This window comes from Eucyclogobius newberryi, unplaced genomic scaffold (genome assembly GCF_026437365.1).
Source record: "Eucyclogobius newberryi isolate DKJ021-1_F unplaced genomic scaffold, fEucNew1.0.hap1 SCAF_7, whole genome shotgun sequence".
Taxonomy (NCBI): Eukaryota; Metazoa; Chordata; class Actinopteri; order Gobiiformes; family Gobiidae; genus Eucyclogobius; species Eucyclogobius newberryi.
Window position 1 is genome coordinate 30468650 of NW_027316389.1, and position 18943 is coordinate 30487592.

Sequence of the window (18943 nt, forward strand, 5' to 3'; positions counted from 1 at the left end):
GAGCATGTTCCTCGTGTGCACATAATGTTGTGGCACATGTTTTTGTCTCCTTCTGTCGTCTTGTCATTTACAGTGTGGACTAAATACAAGGCGTAACGAGCGCTTCTGTCTGTAAAGAAAGCCTGCACATTTCACAAGAGCTTTTATTAAATGATTCTTACATTTAAAGAGTCAGGAGGCATTGTCAGTCAAAGCGATGGAGACGTGTAGCAGCTTCATCATCACAATCACTCTGAAGCTCCAAACCGGTGCGGACGCTGCAGCCGCAATAAAAAGTCACTAAAAACATTGATCCGACGCAGCTGAAGACTCAAATATTTACTTAATATAAAATACATTTTAAAAACTAAAGGAGATCGTTCACAACACTTCATTTGCTGGAGCTGTGTTTGAAGGCAAAGGCAGCGCGAGTGTTTAAGGTGGAGCCGAGTCAGAGTGACGTGTTTTCAGATGGTTTGATCAGAAGTGAATTGAACCTGTGCAATTCATACGTTAATGGAGACAGTGATTTCTAATGGTCCATGATAGCGTGGGTCTCTTTCTTTAGACTGTCAGTAAGAGCATGTGGTTTGGAGCAGTTCATTTGACTCGTTTAAGTGGAACATTTGGTTCAGAAAATACTACTATTGAGACAATTTTATTTTAACACAAGACATTTACAAATTGAATCAAAAATCAAGATTGATTGAGAAACTGAGTTGTGATATTGCCCTCCACTGCCCGCCTTAGATTTGTAACATTTTAGTGAAATACTGCACGGAGCTATTGAATACATAACTTACATCGACTGCACATTTCATAGCATGGCACTATGTACGCTTTCTGCTCGTCTCCATGGATACGTCATTGCTTTGCCTGGAATGTTCCACAGTATGGCATTAAACTTGTGACTATAAACTAGAACTGGAGGAGTCATTTGATTATGAAGGAAGTTTATTTTAATGCCATAGTGTGGAACATTCCAGAATGAATCAAATCAAATCTCCATTGACAGTAGCATGTGCACCAAAAAGTTCCATCATGCACCTTTAAATGCAGACGCTATTACGCTTTGGGTTTGACCACGCTGTGAATGTAAAGCTTTTCTTTTCATCTGCTGGAACATGAAAGATGAAACATTCATCTGAAACGTGTCTTAAAGGCGCTGTACATGCAACAATATGACAAACAGATCTAGTTCATTTCAATTAAAGCGTCAGGGCTGTGAAATGTGTAGCCACAGACTGTGACAATGAAGCGAATCTGAAATGTGTTGTTTAATGTAGTTTGAGCCTCCACAGCTTTGATAAGGCTTGGGTCTGCATCACATCAAAAGGCTTATTATTTAGGTTAAAATAAATAACGTTTTCAAATTTTACAGCAAAGTACTAATGGTTGTTTGGGCCAATTCAGCAGGAAGCCTGATGACCATGACCTCACTTCCTCGCATTATTCACCTGATGAGTTTAGCCGTGGTAAAGCTAACCACAACCAGCTAACGGCCCACTTCCTGGTTCTCGGATGATTAAGTGCTTTATAATTAGATGCAGTCAGGTCACAGCGATCACATTTTGACCCCGATAGCTGCTTTTACACTACATTATGCACAGATCTACACAGGGCACATATGCGGTACAGCCCCTTTAACACACAGATATATGCAGAGGGACTCCCTGACGACCAAGGCTCCGTGGGTCCTGGTTGCTACACAGCCTGTTGTTTCTGGCTGCTCTCCCTGCTCTCCTCGCTCTCCTCCGCCGCTCCGCTCTCCTGGTTCCAGTCTCTGAGGCCTTCAGGTAAAGTAGTGTCCTCCTCAAAGCTGCCAGTTCCTTCCACAAACTCCTCGTAAGTGGATTTCTCCTGAAACGGACGAGGGCCCAACAGTTCTACCATGTCCGATTTGTCTAGAACCTCCTTTTCCAGAAGACGTTTCCCAACCTGAGAAACACAACGGAAACCAAAGACGGTGCCACTGTTTTAAAGGGTTTAGGAGTTCAAATAAAGCACATTTTGAAGAATTTTAAATCAATTGTTTTGAATAAGTTATTATAAAACACACACATTTTTGATCGAGGCCAATCCAGATGTTAAAGTTTTACTTAAAAACATTGACCCCCGCAATAGTTTGACTATCAATATATTACGTACACTACCACAAATTATACTTCTTGTGAAGCTCTAATACAAATCTGAAGTTAGGAAATCCTTTGTAGAAAATGTCAGTGTAGAAAACGTTTTCAGTTACACTCATTATTTAGATTCTCACAAATCATTCAAATCAGGAAAGAATCATTTGAACACATAAACTGTAGTTTGATGGGATTAAACCCCCTGTTGTGACGATGGTCCTCACCATTTCCACAACGTCCTTCTTGTCCTGGATGAGCTCCAGCGTGCGTTGGTAAGCGCGGTCCACCAGGTCCCGGACCTCCTGGTCGATGAGCTCGGCTGTGGCCTCGCTGTACGGCTTCTCCAGGACCATCTCGCCCTGACGGGGCAGGTCGAACGACAGCTGCCCCACCTTGTCACTCATGCCAAACTGCACTATCTGAGGGTGAAGGGCACACGAGGAGCACAAGGTCAGCACTGCTCTGGGCACTACTGAGGAGCAAGTGTCCTTTTAACGGGACGACATGTTCAGATCACATGTCTTACTTTTATCATCATTATAAGTATGTGTTGATACAAAGGTGAGGAGACTAAACCACCAACATGAAATGTAACAGGTCATGGAAAGACAAGTTTGGAGTGGGCAGTACTTACCTGTGCATAAGCAGACTGTGTGACCTTCTTGAGGTCGTCCTGAGCTCCAGTGGTGATTCGGCCAAAGAACACCTGCTCAGCCACACGTCCCCCGAGCATCATGCACATGCGGTCGAACAGCTGCTCTTTACTGTACAGGTACTGCTCTCGGGGCAGGTACTGCGCATACCCCAAACCTTTGCCCCGCGGGATGATGGACACCTGCACACACAAGAGGACATGCTGTATGTGCAGAAGAGAAGCCCTGATGGAGCTCAGTCTCATTCATCAGGTTTATTACAAAAGATGGACAGAAACAACAATTACACACAAAACATTTTGTAAATGGGACACCACTGAAGCTCATACATGAGCCCATGGAATTAGTCATAATTTAATAAAACTATTCTTTACATTACTGCATGTCCATTGTCCTACAAAATGTGTGTGTACACGCACGTGGGCTGACCGCACACAGTGACCGCTTTGCCTCAGGATTTAAGCCTTCTCTACATTTCCTTATTGGAGCTTTTCAGTTTTCTCTGAAATATGCGCAGAGACGAGGAGACTTGTATGTTTGTCCAGCGCCTTCTGCCAATACTACAGTTAAACTAGAGCACTTCAATGTTCTTTTCTCGCCCTTCAGCAGACTTTCCCCTTGTGTTGTGGTCGTGAGGGTTTAGAACAGGAATGACCGAGTCCTTTAGTCTAAAAAGGACACTGCACATTATGAAGTACATTATGAGGTACATTATGAGGTACATTATGAGGTACACCATGAGGTACACCATGAGGTACACCATGAGGTACACCATGAGGTACACCATGAGGTACACCATGACGTACACCATGAGGTACACCATGAGGTACACCATGAGGTACACCATGAGGTACACCATGACGTACACCATGACGTACACCATGAGGTACACCATGACGTACACCATGACGTACACCATGAGGTACACCATGAGGTACACCATGAGGTACACCATGAGGTACACCATGAGGTACACCATGAGGTACACCATGAGGTACACCATGACGTACACCATGAGGTACACCATGACGTACACCATGACGTACACCATGACGTACACAACACTCAGTAGGTTCAAGAGGATCAGAGGGACTGTAGGACCTGGCTCGGGAAATAGCTAAACATGTCAGATTTCCATGATAAGTCGGTGTTCCAGCAGACAGAGGTAAAAGAGCAGTTTATGGAGTTTCAGAAAACAATTTTAAATAAAATGATAGGTGCTGTGGAGTTTAGTTACCACACAGCTCATTAGCCCAGAGTAAACTTTTAATGTCAATTACATCAGGAAAGTCTCTGGGGAAATTTACTTGGGAATCAAAAGGTGTGTTCTCTGCACTCCAAATTCTCATCAGAGATGATTTATATAATATCCAAAGTGAACAATCTGATGTGAGGAATCAGAAAGAAATCTGATGTCTTCAATACTCTTATAACAACTCTAAAAACCTGATCATGAAACAGAAGTGTCTACGCTCTGTCCTCGGCTCATGCAGGTGCACAGTTGGACCATTTTAACTGTGTTTTGTTTTAGTAAAGATTTTGTCAATAATTTGGCTGAAATCAAGACTTTTTTGTTAAATTTCACCTCTTTCAAACTAAATAATATAAGAAAATATTAATTTTATTCATTACTTTTTTGGTGTAGTTTTTCTCTGAAATGCATGTTTGAGTTCACCTTGAGCAGAGGGTCAGCGTGCTCCAAAAACCAGCCCACGATGGCATGTCCCGCTTCATGATAGGCCACAGTCTTCTTCTCTGTGGGCTGCAGCACTTGAGTCTTCTTCTCTAGACCTGGACAAACAGATCAGCATAAACAACTATAAAAGATCAATTATTACATTTATACATAGCACGATAAAGACTCCAAACACACAGGGCTGTAACCATTTATTTGAATAATTGTGACTATTAAAATAATCATCATTGCATTTCAATCATCGTTATTATCTGGACTGTTCAGATTCTAAAACACAAGCCAAGCGACCTTTTATACGACAAAAAACATGTTTAAATCAAAATGTCTAAAATGAATAAACCATACCTGACTTCAGTCACCTTTTTTCAAACTTTATTTGATTAAAAATGTACAATAGAAATAAAGGTCGGACCCGCTGACCTTTGGGTTAGAGGGCAAACTGGGACTCACCTCCTATAACTCGGTCGATGGCCTGCTCAAAGTGTTTGCCGCCAACCGATGGGTTCAGATATCGAGCAGCGATCAGAGCGGCCTCGTTGCAGACGTTTGCGATATCGGCTCCTGAAGACAGAACACGTATGACACACGTGTTACAAGAGCATGAACTCCAACAGATGACCTCACGCCAACTAGACTGGTTTATTGTGGTGTTTATTTATTTAAACTTGATCAAACTTTATTGTGTTTATGCTTTGTAAAGTGTCATTAAAAGAGTCATGTACTTTTCCAGGTACTCCGTATCAAAGGACAAATATAATGCATGATTTTGAATTGTCAATGGCATCTCATATTTTAGAACAAGAAAAAAAGTAAATTACATTTGGATTTTGGCTGAATTTTGGCCCCATCTACTGGCTGCAGAGGAGATTACACAGAATTAACAAAAATTAAAGCCTGATTCAAGATGGCCTCTCTTCTGGGTCTCAGAGCGCAGAGAACGCACAGAAGGAGTCTGGTGATGATTTATGGACATTATGGAAGCAGAGCAGCTTCTCAGAGCCACAGGATCGAGAAAACCTCTTTTTTTTTGACGCTCGGAGGGGAGAGGACTTTCTAACCAGAATTCATGCTGCACCAGGTACGTTTTTCTATAAGAGAGCAGATTATTTTCCTTTCTTTAGGATTTGTTAGCCCGCAGGGCCACACCACCACAGGCGCAGTCTTAATTTTTGAAGTAATCGCACAAAGTACAGGGATGTGGGAGGGGATTGTATGTATATATATATATATATATATATATATATATATATATATATATATATATATATATATATATATATATATATATATATATATATATATATATATATATATATATATATATATATATATATATATATATATATATATATATATATATATATATATATATATATATATATATATATATATATATATATATAAAGTCCCCTTTAAGATGCCAAATACATAATATCTAATACTATTATTTATTTTAGTTTATTTCACACTTTTTGTGCAATACTAGAACCTCAACCTAGCACTTTTTAGCCCATTTCTAACGGTTTACAGAAATATTTGATTATGCTTACTGGGAATGTCTACAATCGAGAACAAAATACAGTGATATCCTTTGTTCCCTTTCACAAAAACAATGAGATACCTGTGAAGCCTGGAGTAGCAGCAGCCATTTTCCTGGCAAGAGCATCTTTGTCCAGATTGGGGTCTAGCTTGATGGGCCTGAGGTGGACTTTGAATATGGACGCTCTGCCCTTTATGTCAGGAGGCCCGATGAAGATCTGCCTGTCGAAGCGGCCCGGCCTCATCAGAGCTGGGTCCAGAATGTCCGGCCTGTTGGTTCCAGCCAGGACCACCACATTTGTGGCCGTGTTGAAACCTGGAGGGAAAAATAAAAGCTTGTCAAAAATATTGCCATGTGACGGAAGACATTTTTTAAATAAACTGGAGCTAAGGTCAGAATTCTGTGGTCAAATTTGCCTTTGGAAGCTGATGGTTGTTTTGAGATTGAAGGACAAGGACTTTCACATACCATCCATTTCCACGAGCAGCTGGTTCAGAGTGTTCTCTTGTTCACTCTGACCTCCGAAGTTGCCTCCTCCTCTCTTCCTCCCGACAGCGTCGATCTCATCGATGAAGAGGATACAAGGAGCGTTCTTCCTGGCCATCGCAAACATATCTCTCACCTGAACAAGAACAGGGAAGTGGGATCATTAGTACCTCAGATCTGATGCATCATTAGAATGAAGCCTGTCCGATTCCCTTTACTCACCCTGGCTGGTCCCACTCCCACAAACATCTCCAGGAACTCGGATCCATTGACCGTGATGAAGGGGACGTTGGCCTCTCCGGCTGTGGCTTTGGCCAAGAGGGTCTTCCCTGTCCCGGGCGGTCCAGACAGCACTGCACCCTGGAATAGTGACACATTTCTGACTCTGAGCACAAAGCAACTTGGTCATCACAATTTGTGTTCAGTAAATAATAGATGGAACTATATTTTGGGTCTCAATATTTATTGTTTGTACATTGTCTTTGCAAAGGTGGTGTGATTTTTCTTATTTCTCTTGTATTACAAAAACAAGTAACTAAGTAAAACAATCCGCTTCTCTTTCTGCAGTTGAATTTATGAAACTCATCATTTTTAACAAAACTGTACATACAAATGTTTACTGGGATGATCCTAATTTGTAGATATTGTGGCATAAAATAGTATCAATAAAATTGTTATTACAAAATAATAAATGAAACGTTTCCTGTTCGTGCCCACACAAATAGTACTTATTGTGACATAAAGTACTCATAGCTGTGGGTTCATTCCTTGTATATAAGAGCCAGGAGGACAGTTTACCTTGGGGATCTTGGCTCCCAGGTCCTGGTACTGCTGTGGGTTCTTCAGGAAGTTGACAAACTCCAGGATCTCCAGCTTGGCCTCCTCACACCCGGCCACGTCTTTGAACTTCACGTCTATGTTATCCTTTAACATTTTAGCTGTAGACTCGCTCATGCTGAACGGCCCGCCCCTCCCGGCGCCAGGGCCTCCTCCCATTGGTCCTCGCCGTAGAGTGAAGAGCAGGAAGCCGATCAATAACAGCGTCGGGACCATGCTTATTAGAAACGACCTGTGAGGATACTGTGTAGTCAGTTACAGGTCAGGTTAACGTGAATGAGTCTTTTATTATGGTATATTTAAACATTAATCCACAAACTGTAACACATGCAGAAAGATGTAGGCTAAAGCTTAAGGCTTATATTTATACTTCACCAAAACAGATACAAAATAGCAAAAGGACACAAGTACAATGACAGAACTAAAAACTAAGACAGAATGAATGTATCTGCTGAGAGTTATAAACTTAAACTTCTTAAAGTGGAAGAGTTATTTGTACCAGAGATTTATCTCTTTAACAGATATGCAAAAATGTTATATTAGTTCAAATTTTTTTTGAACAGAAAAGTTTTTTTTATTTTGATGATTTTCAGTGTATATACTTTAGGTCACTGGCTCAAACTTTTTCAGTTGTGACCCCGATAATGACAATAGTTGGCATTCACGACCCACAAACACTAGACCACCCACAAAGGGATAAAGTAGCCTTATTTCTATTGATTGATTTCATTTTCAGGGCAAATAGGAATCTACATTTGCCACTGCATTTGAAGGATTTTAAGCCTTTTGTAGCCCTCGTGCCATCTCGGGGTCTGGAGGACCCACAGGCGTCTGTAGTAGAAGCCCTCCCTCCAAAACATGAGTTTGTTTTTTTAAATATAGTTTTTTGTTGTTTTAGGATTAAAAAATAAATAGTATGCATACATTTCAATATCTTCCACATCATCTGGGGACCATGTCAAATAACTTTCCACTCTCAAGTTGAGAACCACTGCTCTGAATGATAGAATTTCAATGTTTATAAATGGTGCATCAGTTGGTTCATTACAAGTTGAAAACTTGAAAATCTTCCTTTTTTTGTGTCCAGATGACTACAACTGAATCTTCTTCTACAATGGAACACTCCTGGACAAATAAGGGATTAAACCACAATATAATAAGTTATAGAGGGAATTACAAAGAAAATAAAAATACACTAAATTCACCATTTGTATTTAGCGACATCTATACCAGTACTATCACGATTGCTTTCATAATTTGAGTTATTTATGACCATTTTTCATTTTTAGTCTATAATTCCTCACAATAACTTGTTTTCAAACACTCTTTCTAGTGATGTATTGTTAATATTGTTAAGCATTGTTAATTTTGTTGTTCATGTTTTGAAAATATAATTCATTTAATGACAATTTATGATGGCTGTCCATGTAGAACTGACCCGTCGCTCTCGGTGCTGTAGACCACGGCCGGACGGTGCGACGGTTCTAAACCCAGTCCAGCGTGAGCCCCCTCCAGGTTCCTCTCAAACGTGTCCACACTCCCGATGTTGAACCATACGTAATTCTGGACAAAAAAAAGAGAGATGTAATTATTGTCTAAATATGTAGCAAGTATTGTTGATGGTAGTTATCTAATCGAAGAGAATCAAAGACTTACTGTATCTGTATCAGCGCCTGGTATCAAAATTACTCTGACATGTTGTTTATTTACAACTTCTAAACGCTCCACCTACAGGAGAAAATATATGGTTGAATAACGCATGAAGTGTCATTTTAATATGTTTTCAGGTCAACATGTTTCCGTGCCCTCACCAGTCCTCTGCCCAGGTAGCGATGCACAAAGTCCTTCCAGCTGATCTCTCGCCCGCTGTCTCGGAAGTAGTAATAGAGCAGAGCTGAACTGAGTCCAGCCACAGTGAGGGCCAAGTTACGGAAATCCTTCTCATCCCACGGAAAGTCGCCCTGGATAACATTCAAATTAAGGGAGATAGTGGGCATCACAGCTAATTTAAACCTTAAGTGATCAAACCTTTTGCATTCGGTTCCACCAGTCTTTCCCTCCGCCCTTCTTCCCTCGACCTCCACCAGATCCTCCCGCTCCTCCTCCTCCTCCCGCTCCTCCTCCTCCTGGTGCTCCACCTGGCTTTCCATCTAAAATGTAAGATTATAACTTTGCACAAGGTACGACAATACATATAGATTGATATTGTTGATTAATTATAGCAATAAATACAATTTTCAACCACTTACCTTTGGGCTCTGTGAAGTTAAATCTTCTATGTGTGAAAAGTAGTCTGCGGCGGGACAGGAAGTCAGCACGATTCAGACACAAGTTCTGAAAAGAAGACAAGTTCAGCGGGAAGCTCAGAGTAGAGATGTCACCAGATCAAATTTCAGTGTTACGATTATTATAAAGAAAAAACAAACAACTGTTCACGACTATGGAAACCGTTACAAAACAATAGTAAAAGCTTTGTTAAATGTAATTCCCATTGTTTAAAAAGGTACTTTTCCTCAAGTTCGTGACCAGCTTTATGAAATTTAACTTGACTGAAAACAGAAAATTACTGTGAAAAGAAAACAGTCAGATAAAATTGTATTTACATTTATATTTGGACATTAGATTGAATTACAGACTACATTTAATTTACTGTATTTATACAGGAAAAACAATGAGAAAAGCTCTCTTTTCTTGGGTACTCAGTTAAAACATAAGACAGAATAAACAACAAACACAGGACACTAAAACACAAATATACCATTAAATACAGTTAACCAATACATAAAACACATTTACACTTACAATACAAGATAAAAAATTATAAAACAAGTGCATCAGCACTGAGGGTAGTCCTTTAAAATTATGAAACGGCATAATTTTATTTATTATTTTGTTCTACAGGAGCAAAGTTGCTGAAGGCCTTTTTTCCTGTCTCTGTGTTGATGGGTCTGTAAGACAATAATGTCCTGAGACCTCAAACGGTGACAATGTGGATATTGATCAAATTATTGTCATGTCTGTGTCCTATTTATCATGAGTCACGACGATCTTGCTGCATATGGGTCACGATGAACTTTCTGTGTATTTTCTGATCATCTGTGGACTAGTCTAAACAATCTTAGAGCGGACGTCATAGCGAAGGTCAGGCCCTTTTTATCAGACCCAAGCAACAGCGATATAAAACACAGATAATTCTTGTGAGGAGTGGAATCTCAGCTGCAAGACGAACAACATGCTGCTGTTTTGCCTGTTTTTCCCTGTTTTCATCAAATAAAGAACTTGAGAACGATCTTCGCCTCTCGCAGTCTGTATAGACTAAACTTCGACAGAATTGGTGGAGGATGCGGGTCTCTCATTGTGCTTGGAAAGGAAACATCTGAATTTTGCTCTAAACGATTCCCTTCTGGATGTCGGCTGACAACGCATAGCGTCCAGTAACGGTTCAGCTGGGAATGATGGGAGAACAAGGACACCGAGCCGAGAGAGAGACAACAGGAGACGAGAGAGAGACAAGAGAGAGACAAGAGGAGACAAGAGACAAGAGGAGACGAGAGAGAGACAAGAGGAGACGAGAGAGAGACAAGAGGAGACAAGAGAGAGACAAGAGGAGACGAGAGAGAGACAAGAGGAGTCAAGAGAGAGACAAGAGGAGACGAGAGAGAGACAAGAGGAGACGAGAGAGAGACAAGAGGAGACAAGAGAGAGACAAGAGGAGACGAGAGGAGTCAAGAGAGAGACAAGAGGAGACGAGAGAGAGACAAGAGGAGATGAGAGAGAGACAAGAGGAGTCAATTGCCAGTTTATTTTTGACCTACCATTGTGACTGGGACATTCAACAAAAGTAAGGCAGAAACCTCTTATTACGAAAATCTGCACATTGAAAATGCTAAATTGTTGAAGTCTGCCAAAACTTGACCTAAATTTTCCACATTGCACAAGTATGAATTTAGTGAATGTTAGCTCATTAGTTTAGACAATCAGTTGGACTGATTTAAAGAGGAGTTGGACTCCAAAACACGTTGGACGTGTAAAAGTACGTACAATCAGTTGGACTGATTTAAAGGGAGTTGGACTCCGGAAAAAATAAATAAAAATAAAACGTGGAACAAGTAGGTAACTAAAGGGAACTAAGAAAGCTATTACTTGGCTTAAAGCATTCTACTGACAAGATTAACTACCCTCTGTGGCTAGGTGGAATTTTTATTTATTTAGTTAATTTTATTTTTTCAAGTTTGTATTCTATTTACATTTTAAATTTAATGTTTTTTAAATTTAATTTATTTTTTTATTCATTTTTTAATTTTAAATATTTAATTTTAAATTTTAATATCATTTTTTCCCTAAACGTATTTCATTTCATTATTATTCTTATAATTATTGTTCGAATTATAATAATAATAGTTATTATTATTAGTTGTATTGTTTTGTTTGTTTTTAAAATACCACTGACTGTCACACTTTTTTATTATCAAATAATAATAATAATCAAACATTTTAAATTAAGATACAGATAAATTAAATAAAATGGACCTTATTCCAGTCAAAATGAATACATTTTTGAAGGATCTTGAAAACACAATCCGTGCAAATGAACAAAACCCAAAGGAAGCAAAAAAGCAAACAACACGAATGAAGAACCTCTTCCAAAAATATGCAGAGAAAAAATTGATTAATCACGGTGATGAAGCTGTGGCTCCTCCCACAGAACAACAATGGAATTGTATTCATGAATATCATCAATCTAAGGTCCTGCATTACAAAACACATCAAATTTGGACAGTGAAAGGAAAAACTGTTGACAAAAAGAAAATGAAAGAACATGAAGAAAAATTATCATTTTCAGTGAAACTACATAAAATGGCAAAAGACATTTTAATCAGAAGAGAGACTATTTTTGGCCAATATTCAGGTGAAACCAGAAGAGCATCAAAAATCAGAAAAAACAAAATGAAACAGAAAAACAGAAGCGATAAGAGCATCCCTTTTGGAGCGAATAACAAAGATGAAGACTCTAGAACAGATGAGGAGAGCGAGCAGACTGGGGTACAAGGTCGACGTCACAGCTATAGCGCCCCCCCACCTCTGGCCAGAGGAGAACTGCAGTGCCCCTCCCTGGGAAACGAACATCATAGCACATATGCAGAACTAGCAAAGAACTGAAGAAAATTATGACAGAAACGGAACAAGAAAAACCAGCCCCCCACACTTCTACTCAAGCGGCTCCTCCCCTGCAGTACTCATCCATGGATTCATCTCTGATAAAAGGTACAACCAGAACCATACCACAGCTGCCAACGAAACATGCTGTAGTCTCGGGTACTCTGACTATGGTCCCGTCAGAACCCACTCAAGAACAAAGACAGATGCAGGATTTGAAGGAACAGGTGTTAGCTCTGACAACATTGGTTTCCAGCCAAAATCACATCTCCAAATTCATGCTCGAGCAAACAGTGGCTCAAACAACTTGCCACCAATGCATGGTCACCACCTGGGTTGGCTTCGGACACAGATGAAGAAAGAAGATTACAACGACTACAGGAAGAAAAAGAACGGGATGTGGCGGCTGATCTACGCAGGAAACAAAAAGAAAAAAAACTTGGACAAAAGGGGGAACCAGTCACAGTCCTAGGAACTGGGCTAATAGAAGCTGAAAGTAAGAAGCAAGTACAGCAGAAACTCCACATTCAAAGAGGAGTGGAACAACAGAAGAAAACGGGTTTAGACCCATTTGTGTCAACACCAAATCAATATGTGGTGGGAGCATTCACAGGAATGGTGGCTGAGCATGGATACGACAACGCTGTCTTGAGTGGAGAACTTCACCCGCTCCCCGTCCACAAGGGTCCCAAGGAGGAAGAGGATGAATTTTCTAGCACTGAAGAGGCTCCTCCACTCATTGCACCTCTCCGAATGACTGCAAGTAACCAAGAAGTGTACCAACCATTCGCACTGAAAGATCTAGAAGGGCTGATGTTAAAACTGCCCGAACTGACACAAGGTGCACCGGCCTTCCTCAGAGCATTGACCACGAATACAGCGGGAGAAACACTTTGCTGGGGAGATGTGTCTGCAATTCTTATAAAGAGCCACAGATGAGAATACGGCGGCCGGGATCCGTTCTGAAGTATCCAAACATATTCATGCTCCAGTTAGAGCATCCACATCATTTGCCACCATAAAGCCTCAGTTAACTCAGGTACTTAAAGGAATGTATCCCACCTGCCTTCCTGACGCACTGTTGGCTCTGGAAATGAAAAATGGTGAAGACTACTTTACATATAAGCAAAGAGCTAAAGCACAGTTCCATGATGCAACTGGAGAGCCCATACAACCTGGTACTGGCAACACTCTCATGTTCTTTTCGACTCTGGTGAAAGGACTACCTAAATGTGTCCAGGATCATTTGGCTGATGTTGTTGGTCTTTACTCAAAGACAGAATATAGTAGACTAAACTTCGACAACAACATGACCTGAGCAGCAACTAAATGCTAGAACCTAATAAACAAACAAAAGGCAGTGATGTTCTCTTCTTGCATCAAATGACTTCCATCTTATAAATCACAGCGGTGAGTTCTGTATCCAGGAACTTCAGAGCTCAACCTCCAGAGCTGAACCTCCAGAGCTGAACCTCCAGAGCTGAACCTCAAGAGCTGAACCTCAAGAGCTGAACCTCAAGAGCTGAACCTCAAGAGCTGAACCTTCAGAGCTGAACCTCCAGAGCTGAACCTTCAGAGCGGAACCTCAGAGCTGAACCCAGCTGAACCTTCAGAGCTGAATTATAAACCGTGTTCAGATGTTTTAACACAGTTGCTGTAGAATACATATACATACACATATATACATATATATATATACATATATATATACATATATATATATATATATATATATACACATATATATATATACATATATATATACATATATATATATATATATATATATATACATATATATATATACATACATATATATATGTATACATATACATATACATATACATATACATATATACATATACATATATATATATATATATATATACATATATATATATACATATATACATATATATATATATATATATATATATATATAAATAATATCACCATAATCTAGAACTGAAAGAAATGTCGCCTGGATTAACCGTTTGACGATTAAGAGGAAAACTAAGTTTGTTTTTGTTCTTGGCACAATTTATTTTCGCAATTTATTATTTTGCCAACTAAACCTACTTCAACGACATTCATTGTATTAAACATCTACATATCAATTATACTTATTTGGTGTTAACATATTAGCACTTAAATCCCACTTAATGTTCTTCCCCACACACACTGCCAAAGGGCCAAAAATCCTAAAAAACAAGGATCGCTGTGATTATGGCTTCCTTCAATTGGCCACTGAAAATGTTGGTCAGTTGTAAAATGTGTGTTTTGTTTTTTAAATATTTACTTATTCAAACAGGTTAGAACGGTAGAATCAGTGTTTCAAATCGAACCCTTTAACCGCATAAAAGTTACATTCACAATATCATGATTAAAAAGCAACATTTTGTAATGCATTACAAATGAAACTGTGCACTGTAGTTTGTCATAGGAGCAGGTTTCTGTAGGTGTCTTTTCAGTAGTGATGGGTGGATCTATATTTTACAAATCAACAAATGTAGGATTAACTGTTTTTTACAATTGAAGCGGAAAACAGGTTTTATTTCAAAAGAAGAAAATGTTGCTTCTAAAATTGTCATGAATCATGATTATTATTTTTTAGTTCTATATTATAACAAACTAGAGTCAAGTTACAGGAAGAACATGTTCAACCAAAACATTTTTAAAGCTTTTTAAGTTATGTACATAACAGACAATGCCTTCTGCCTCTGAAGGTGCACTATGCAACTTCCTGGAGGAGGGTTGTATAAACGCATGATAGACAAGATTAATAGACCTTTATTTATACTGTAGTGATAAGTATGTTTATTTATTGTTAGGATCTGTATATATTGTATATTATATGCTGTAATATTATTTTGATTACTGATTGGCAAGAAAAGGGTGAATGACAAGTTGCATGATGTCATGATGTAACATAACATTTTTCTTTATGTGTTTACAGCATCAGACGTGTCGGCCCAAAATACCTCTAATAGACTTCAGTGAGTTTTAAATAGAAATCTGGTAACAAAACAAACAAACAAACAAACAAACAAACACAAAACGTCTTAACCTTCTTGACAACCTCATATTGCCATGGTTTTGCTAACTAGCCTTAGCCTAGCACAGATTAGCTTGTATGACGCATTACTTTACCGTGCGGGTGAAAGTTTTTTTTACATACTTTACCAGCCGAATTTAAGGAGGGCAAAAAAGGAAAGTGGATATTAAATTTAAAAATGTGCGTCTTGTGAATTAAGTTTGTTTTGGATAATTCGACCTTGGCACGGTTTATTTTCGCAGTAGTATTTGGCAACCTGGTTTATCAAACATGCCAACTAAACCTACTTCAACGACATTTATTGTAATATACATCTACACATCAAATATACTTATTCGCTGTTAACATATTAGCACTTAAATCCCACTTAAAGCGCTGTGACCTCCGCGTTCCTTACCCGGGCAACGCTGCTCCTGAATCCGACGGAGGAGAGTCGTCCTGCGGCCACAGCACAGAGGAATACCCGGGCTCCCCCTGCTCGGTGGAGGGGCATAGCGGCCGCCGAGAGAAGCCTCAGTAGCGGAGACATCCTCCCACAGCCCCCAACCAAATCTGTCTGCAAAATACTCGAGCTTTGGTGCGTTTAATTCGTTGTCCCACGTCTCATCTTGTAACAGTGTACTCAGTGTTATTGAATAAGAGTTGCAGCATGTGAAATGTCAACGGGAGAGTGACGTTAAAACAAGAGGATGTTCGCAAATATGCCTGTTTTAAAGTATTGGAGTCGTTAAATGATATTATGAATTTAAGAAGCAAATAACATCACGTTGAACTTATTCGGTGAAAAGAATAAGCATAATTTTATGTTAGTGCTCAAAACTATATATTTCATTATAATTTCTGTTTTTTACATACAGGCATAACGAACGCTGTCAATAGGTCTTTTTGACGTCAACACGCAGTACTTTTTTCATTTTTATTGATATAACCGGGGATCGTTGAATTCATTCATTGAACTCATAGCCTGAACTTGACACAATTTGAGGACAAGCACTGCATTTACTCAAACAAGCTTCTCAAACTCTTTAATAGTCACTTGTCATTGCAAAAATAATCGTTTTAGTAGGGGAATTGTTTAATTCCAGGCAACAACGTTTAACTGCTTGCCTTGTTGCTCTTAAATGTGATTAATGGGCTATGTAAAAATAATATCGCTTTATTTGAAAATTAAATGAAATATCTGAAACATTGTCAGTCATTTTATTTTATTTCATGCTAAAAAAAATGGCATAAAATTGGATATTGACGAAGATTGGAAAGTTTGGTGTAGGTGCTGATCTTAATGTCCTCTTACAGTAAAGATACTTAGGAATATATTTGTAAAGGGCACACAAATTATTTTACACTAGTAGTTGATGCAATTAAAAGTCTAATTGTCGGCTTGCCAGAGATGTATCAATAATGGTGATAAATCTAAAGTAAAGCAGAAGTAACGTCAAGAACCTATTTTCAACACTAGATCTTGATAAGATTTTATAACATGTTCTATGGAAGAACAAAACTCAAACACAAACTTAAATAAATTTCATTTCTTGTTAGAGTATCACAAAACAACAGAAAATTGTGACGTGGAATGAAATTTAAAACAAAAGTGGAAAGAGTAGTGTGCAAAAGTATTCAGCTTTCCTTATCCAATACTTGGCTTTGTGGAACCGCCTTTCTCTACAATTACAGCTGAAAGTCTTTTAGTCTCCACCAGCTTTGCTCATTTTCCCCATTCTTTACAAAACAGCTCAAGCTCAGTGAGATTTGATTTGAGTGTTTGTGACCTGCAGTTTTCAAATCTTTCCTCAGATTCTTGATTGGATTTATGTCTGGACTTTGACTGGGCCATTCTAACACATTTCTTTTAACCACTCTTGCTCAGAGGCTTTTTTTAATTCCAAAAACGTCTGAAAAAATGAGCCCCATTTAAAACTGAAGCTGTTCCTGAACCCTCTGGAGCACAAACAATTGGCTGGAGCCTTTGTGAAGCTGAGACTGTAGTTTTGGACTCTGATGTCTGTTTTACTCTAGTCATAAGTAGAAACAAGCTGCTCAGAGGAATTACGATTTTAAATCCCGTCTAGATTTTCTGTGAATGAGTAAAGCTGGTGTGTGAAGGGATAGGCTGATTGACACTGAAATGAGCATCTGTTCAGTTTTGACAATTCTCTTTTAAAAGCTGATGGTAAATTCGTACCAACTTTTACCTACCACAAATGTAATATCAAAATTCCCACAAATTTAATTATAGTTACATTTGTGTGAATTTGTTAGATTTGTTAGACGGACAGTAAAAAGCAGAGCTTTTGACAACTGTAATGACTTCCCACAAACGTAATAACTAAAGGAAAAATATATTTAAATACACTTTAGCTTATCCTAAAGACACTTAATATTTGGTCTAATAAACAATAAGGTCATGTAAGCCCATGTGCAACAGATGAATCAGAATTAGAATGAGTTTATTGTCATTGTTGACACAAAAATAGGAACTTGCTTTGCCGTCAAAGTACAACATAAACCAGTGTAGTATAATAATAATAATAATAATAATAGTAAAAAAGACTGATCAAATATAATAAAATAAGGGCATGCAAAATAATAATGTGCAGCATAAAAGTGATTTAAATATAATGTACTGAACACACAGGATCAGAACGATAGAGTAAATTGGTGCAAAACAGTGACAAAGGAGGTATTTACATGAATTATTATAGTGACAGGTGTAATTAAGGGGCGTGGCTCAAATAATCCATGTCCAGGGTGAGAAGGGTCAGCTGTGATCCGACCTGCTCCCTATGTTCTCCCTGTGTCTGCTTAGGTTTCCTCTGAGTGCTCCGGTTTCCTCTGCCACTAAAAACATGAACAATAGGCTCCTCCCTTCAGTGGGACTTGATGGCATCAGCCTGCCCATAGTGCAAATTAGCACTTCTGATAAGGTTCATGTATATTGTTTTTTAAATATTTCTTTATTCAAACAGGTTAGAACAGTAGATCAGTGTTTCAAACCCTTTGACCACATAAAAGTTACATTCACAATATCATGATTAAAAAGCAACATTTTGTAATGCATTACAAATGAAACTGCACTGTCATAGGAGCAGGTTTCTGTAGGTGTCTTTTCAGTAGTGATGGGTGGATCTATATTTGACTAACCAATAAGGTGTTGAAAAGTATCAATTCTATAATAGAATTAAAAACATTTTTATAAAGTTCAAGCACGGGTAGAGTGAAAATGACTCAAAAAAAAAAAAAAATGCTCTGAGCTGAACCCTGCTCAGATTGTTACACAAGTGTTATAACTTAATTTGAGGCTCGAGTGTGAACGTGAAAACAAACAAGAGCATTCTGAATAATAATGTAAATGCTCACCTCACAGTGGGCCCTGACAAGGGTCCAGGCTCGGGTCTAGATGAGGGTCCCGGT

At 38.8% G+C, this 18943-nt stretch overlaps 1 protein-coding gene across 1 annotated transcript; it reads right to left on the minus strand.

The window, feature by feature from the left end:
- Window positions 1-621: 621 nt before the first annotated feature.
- On the minus strand, window positions 622-16210 carry LOC140348661 (mitochondrial inner membrane m-AAA protease component AFG3L1-like). Its single transcript, XM_072434676.1, has 15 exons — window positions 15930-16210; window positions 9570-9654; window positions 9349-9470; window positions 9132-9281; window positions 8977-9048; window positions 8759-8883; window positions 7282-7552; window positions 6706-6843; window positions 6466-6619; window positions 6079-6312; window positions 4908-5018; window positions 4437-4552; window positions 2743-2943; window positions 2333-2527; window positions 622-1917 (listed from the first exon to the last, which is right to left on the minus strand). The coding sequence occupies exons 1-15, from the start codon at window positions 16059-16061 to the stop codon at window positions 1684-1686; spliced, it is 2340 nt and encodes a 779-aa protein (XP_072290777.1). The 5' UTR covers window positions 16062-16210; the 3' UTR covers window positions 622-1683.
- Between the last annotated feature and the right edge of the window lie 2733 nt (window positions 16211-18943).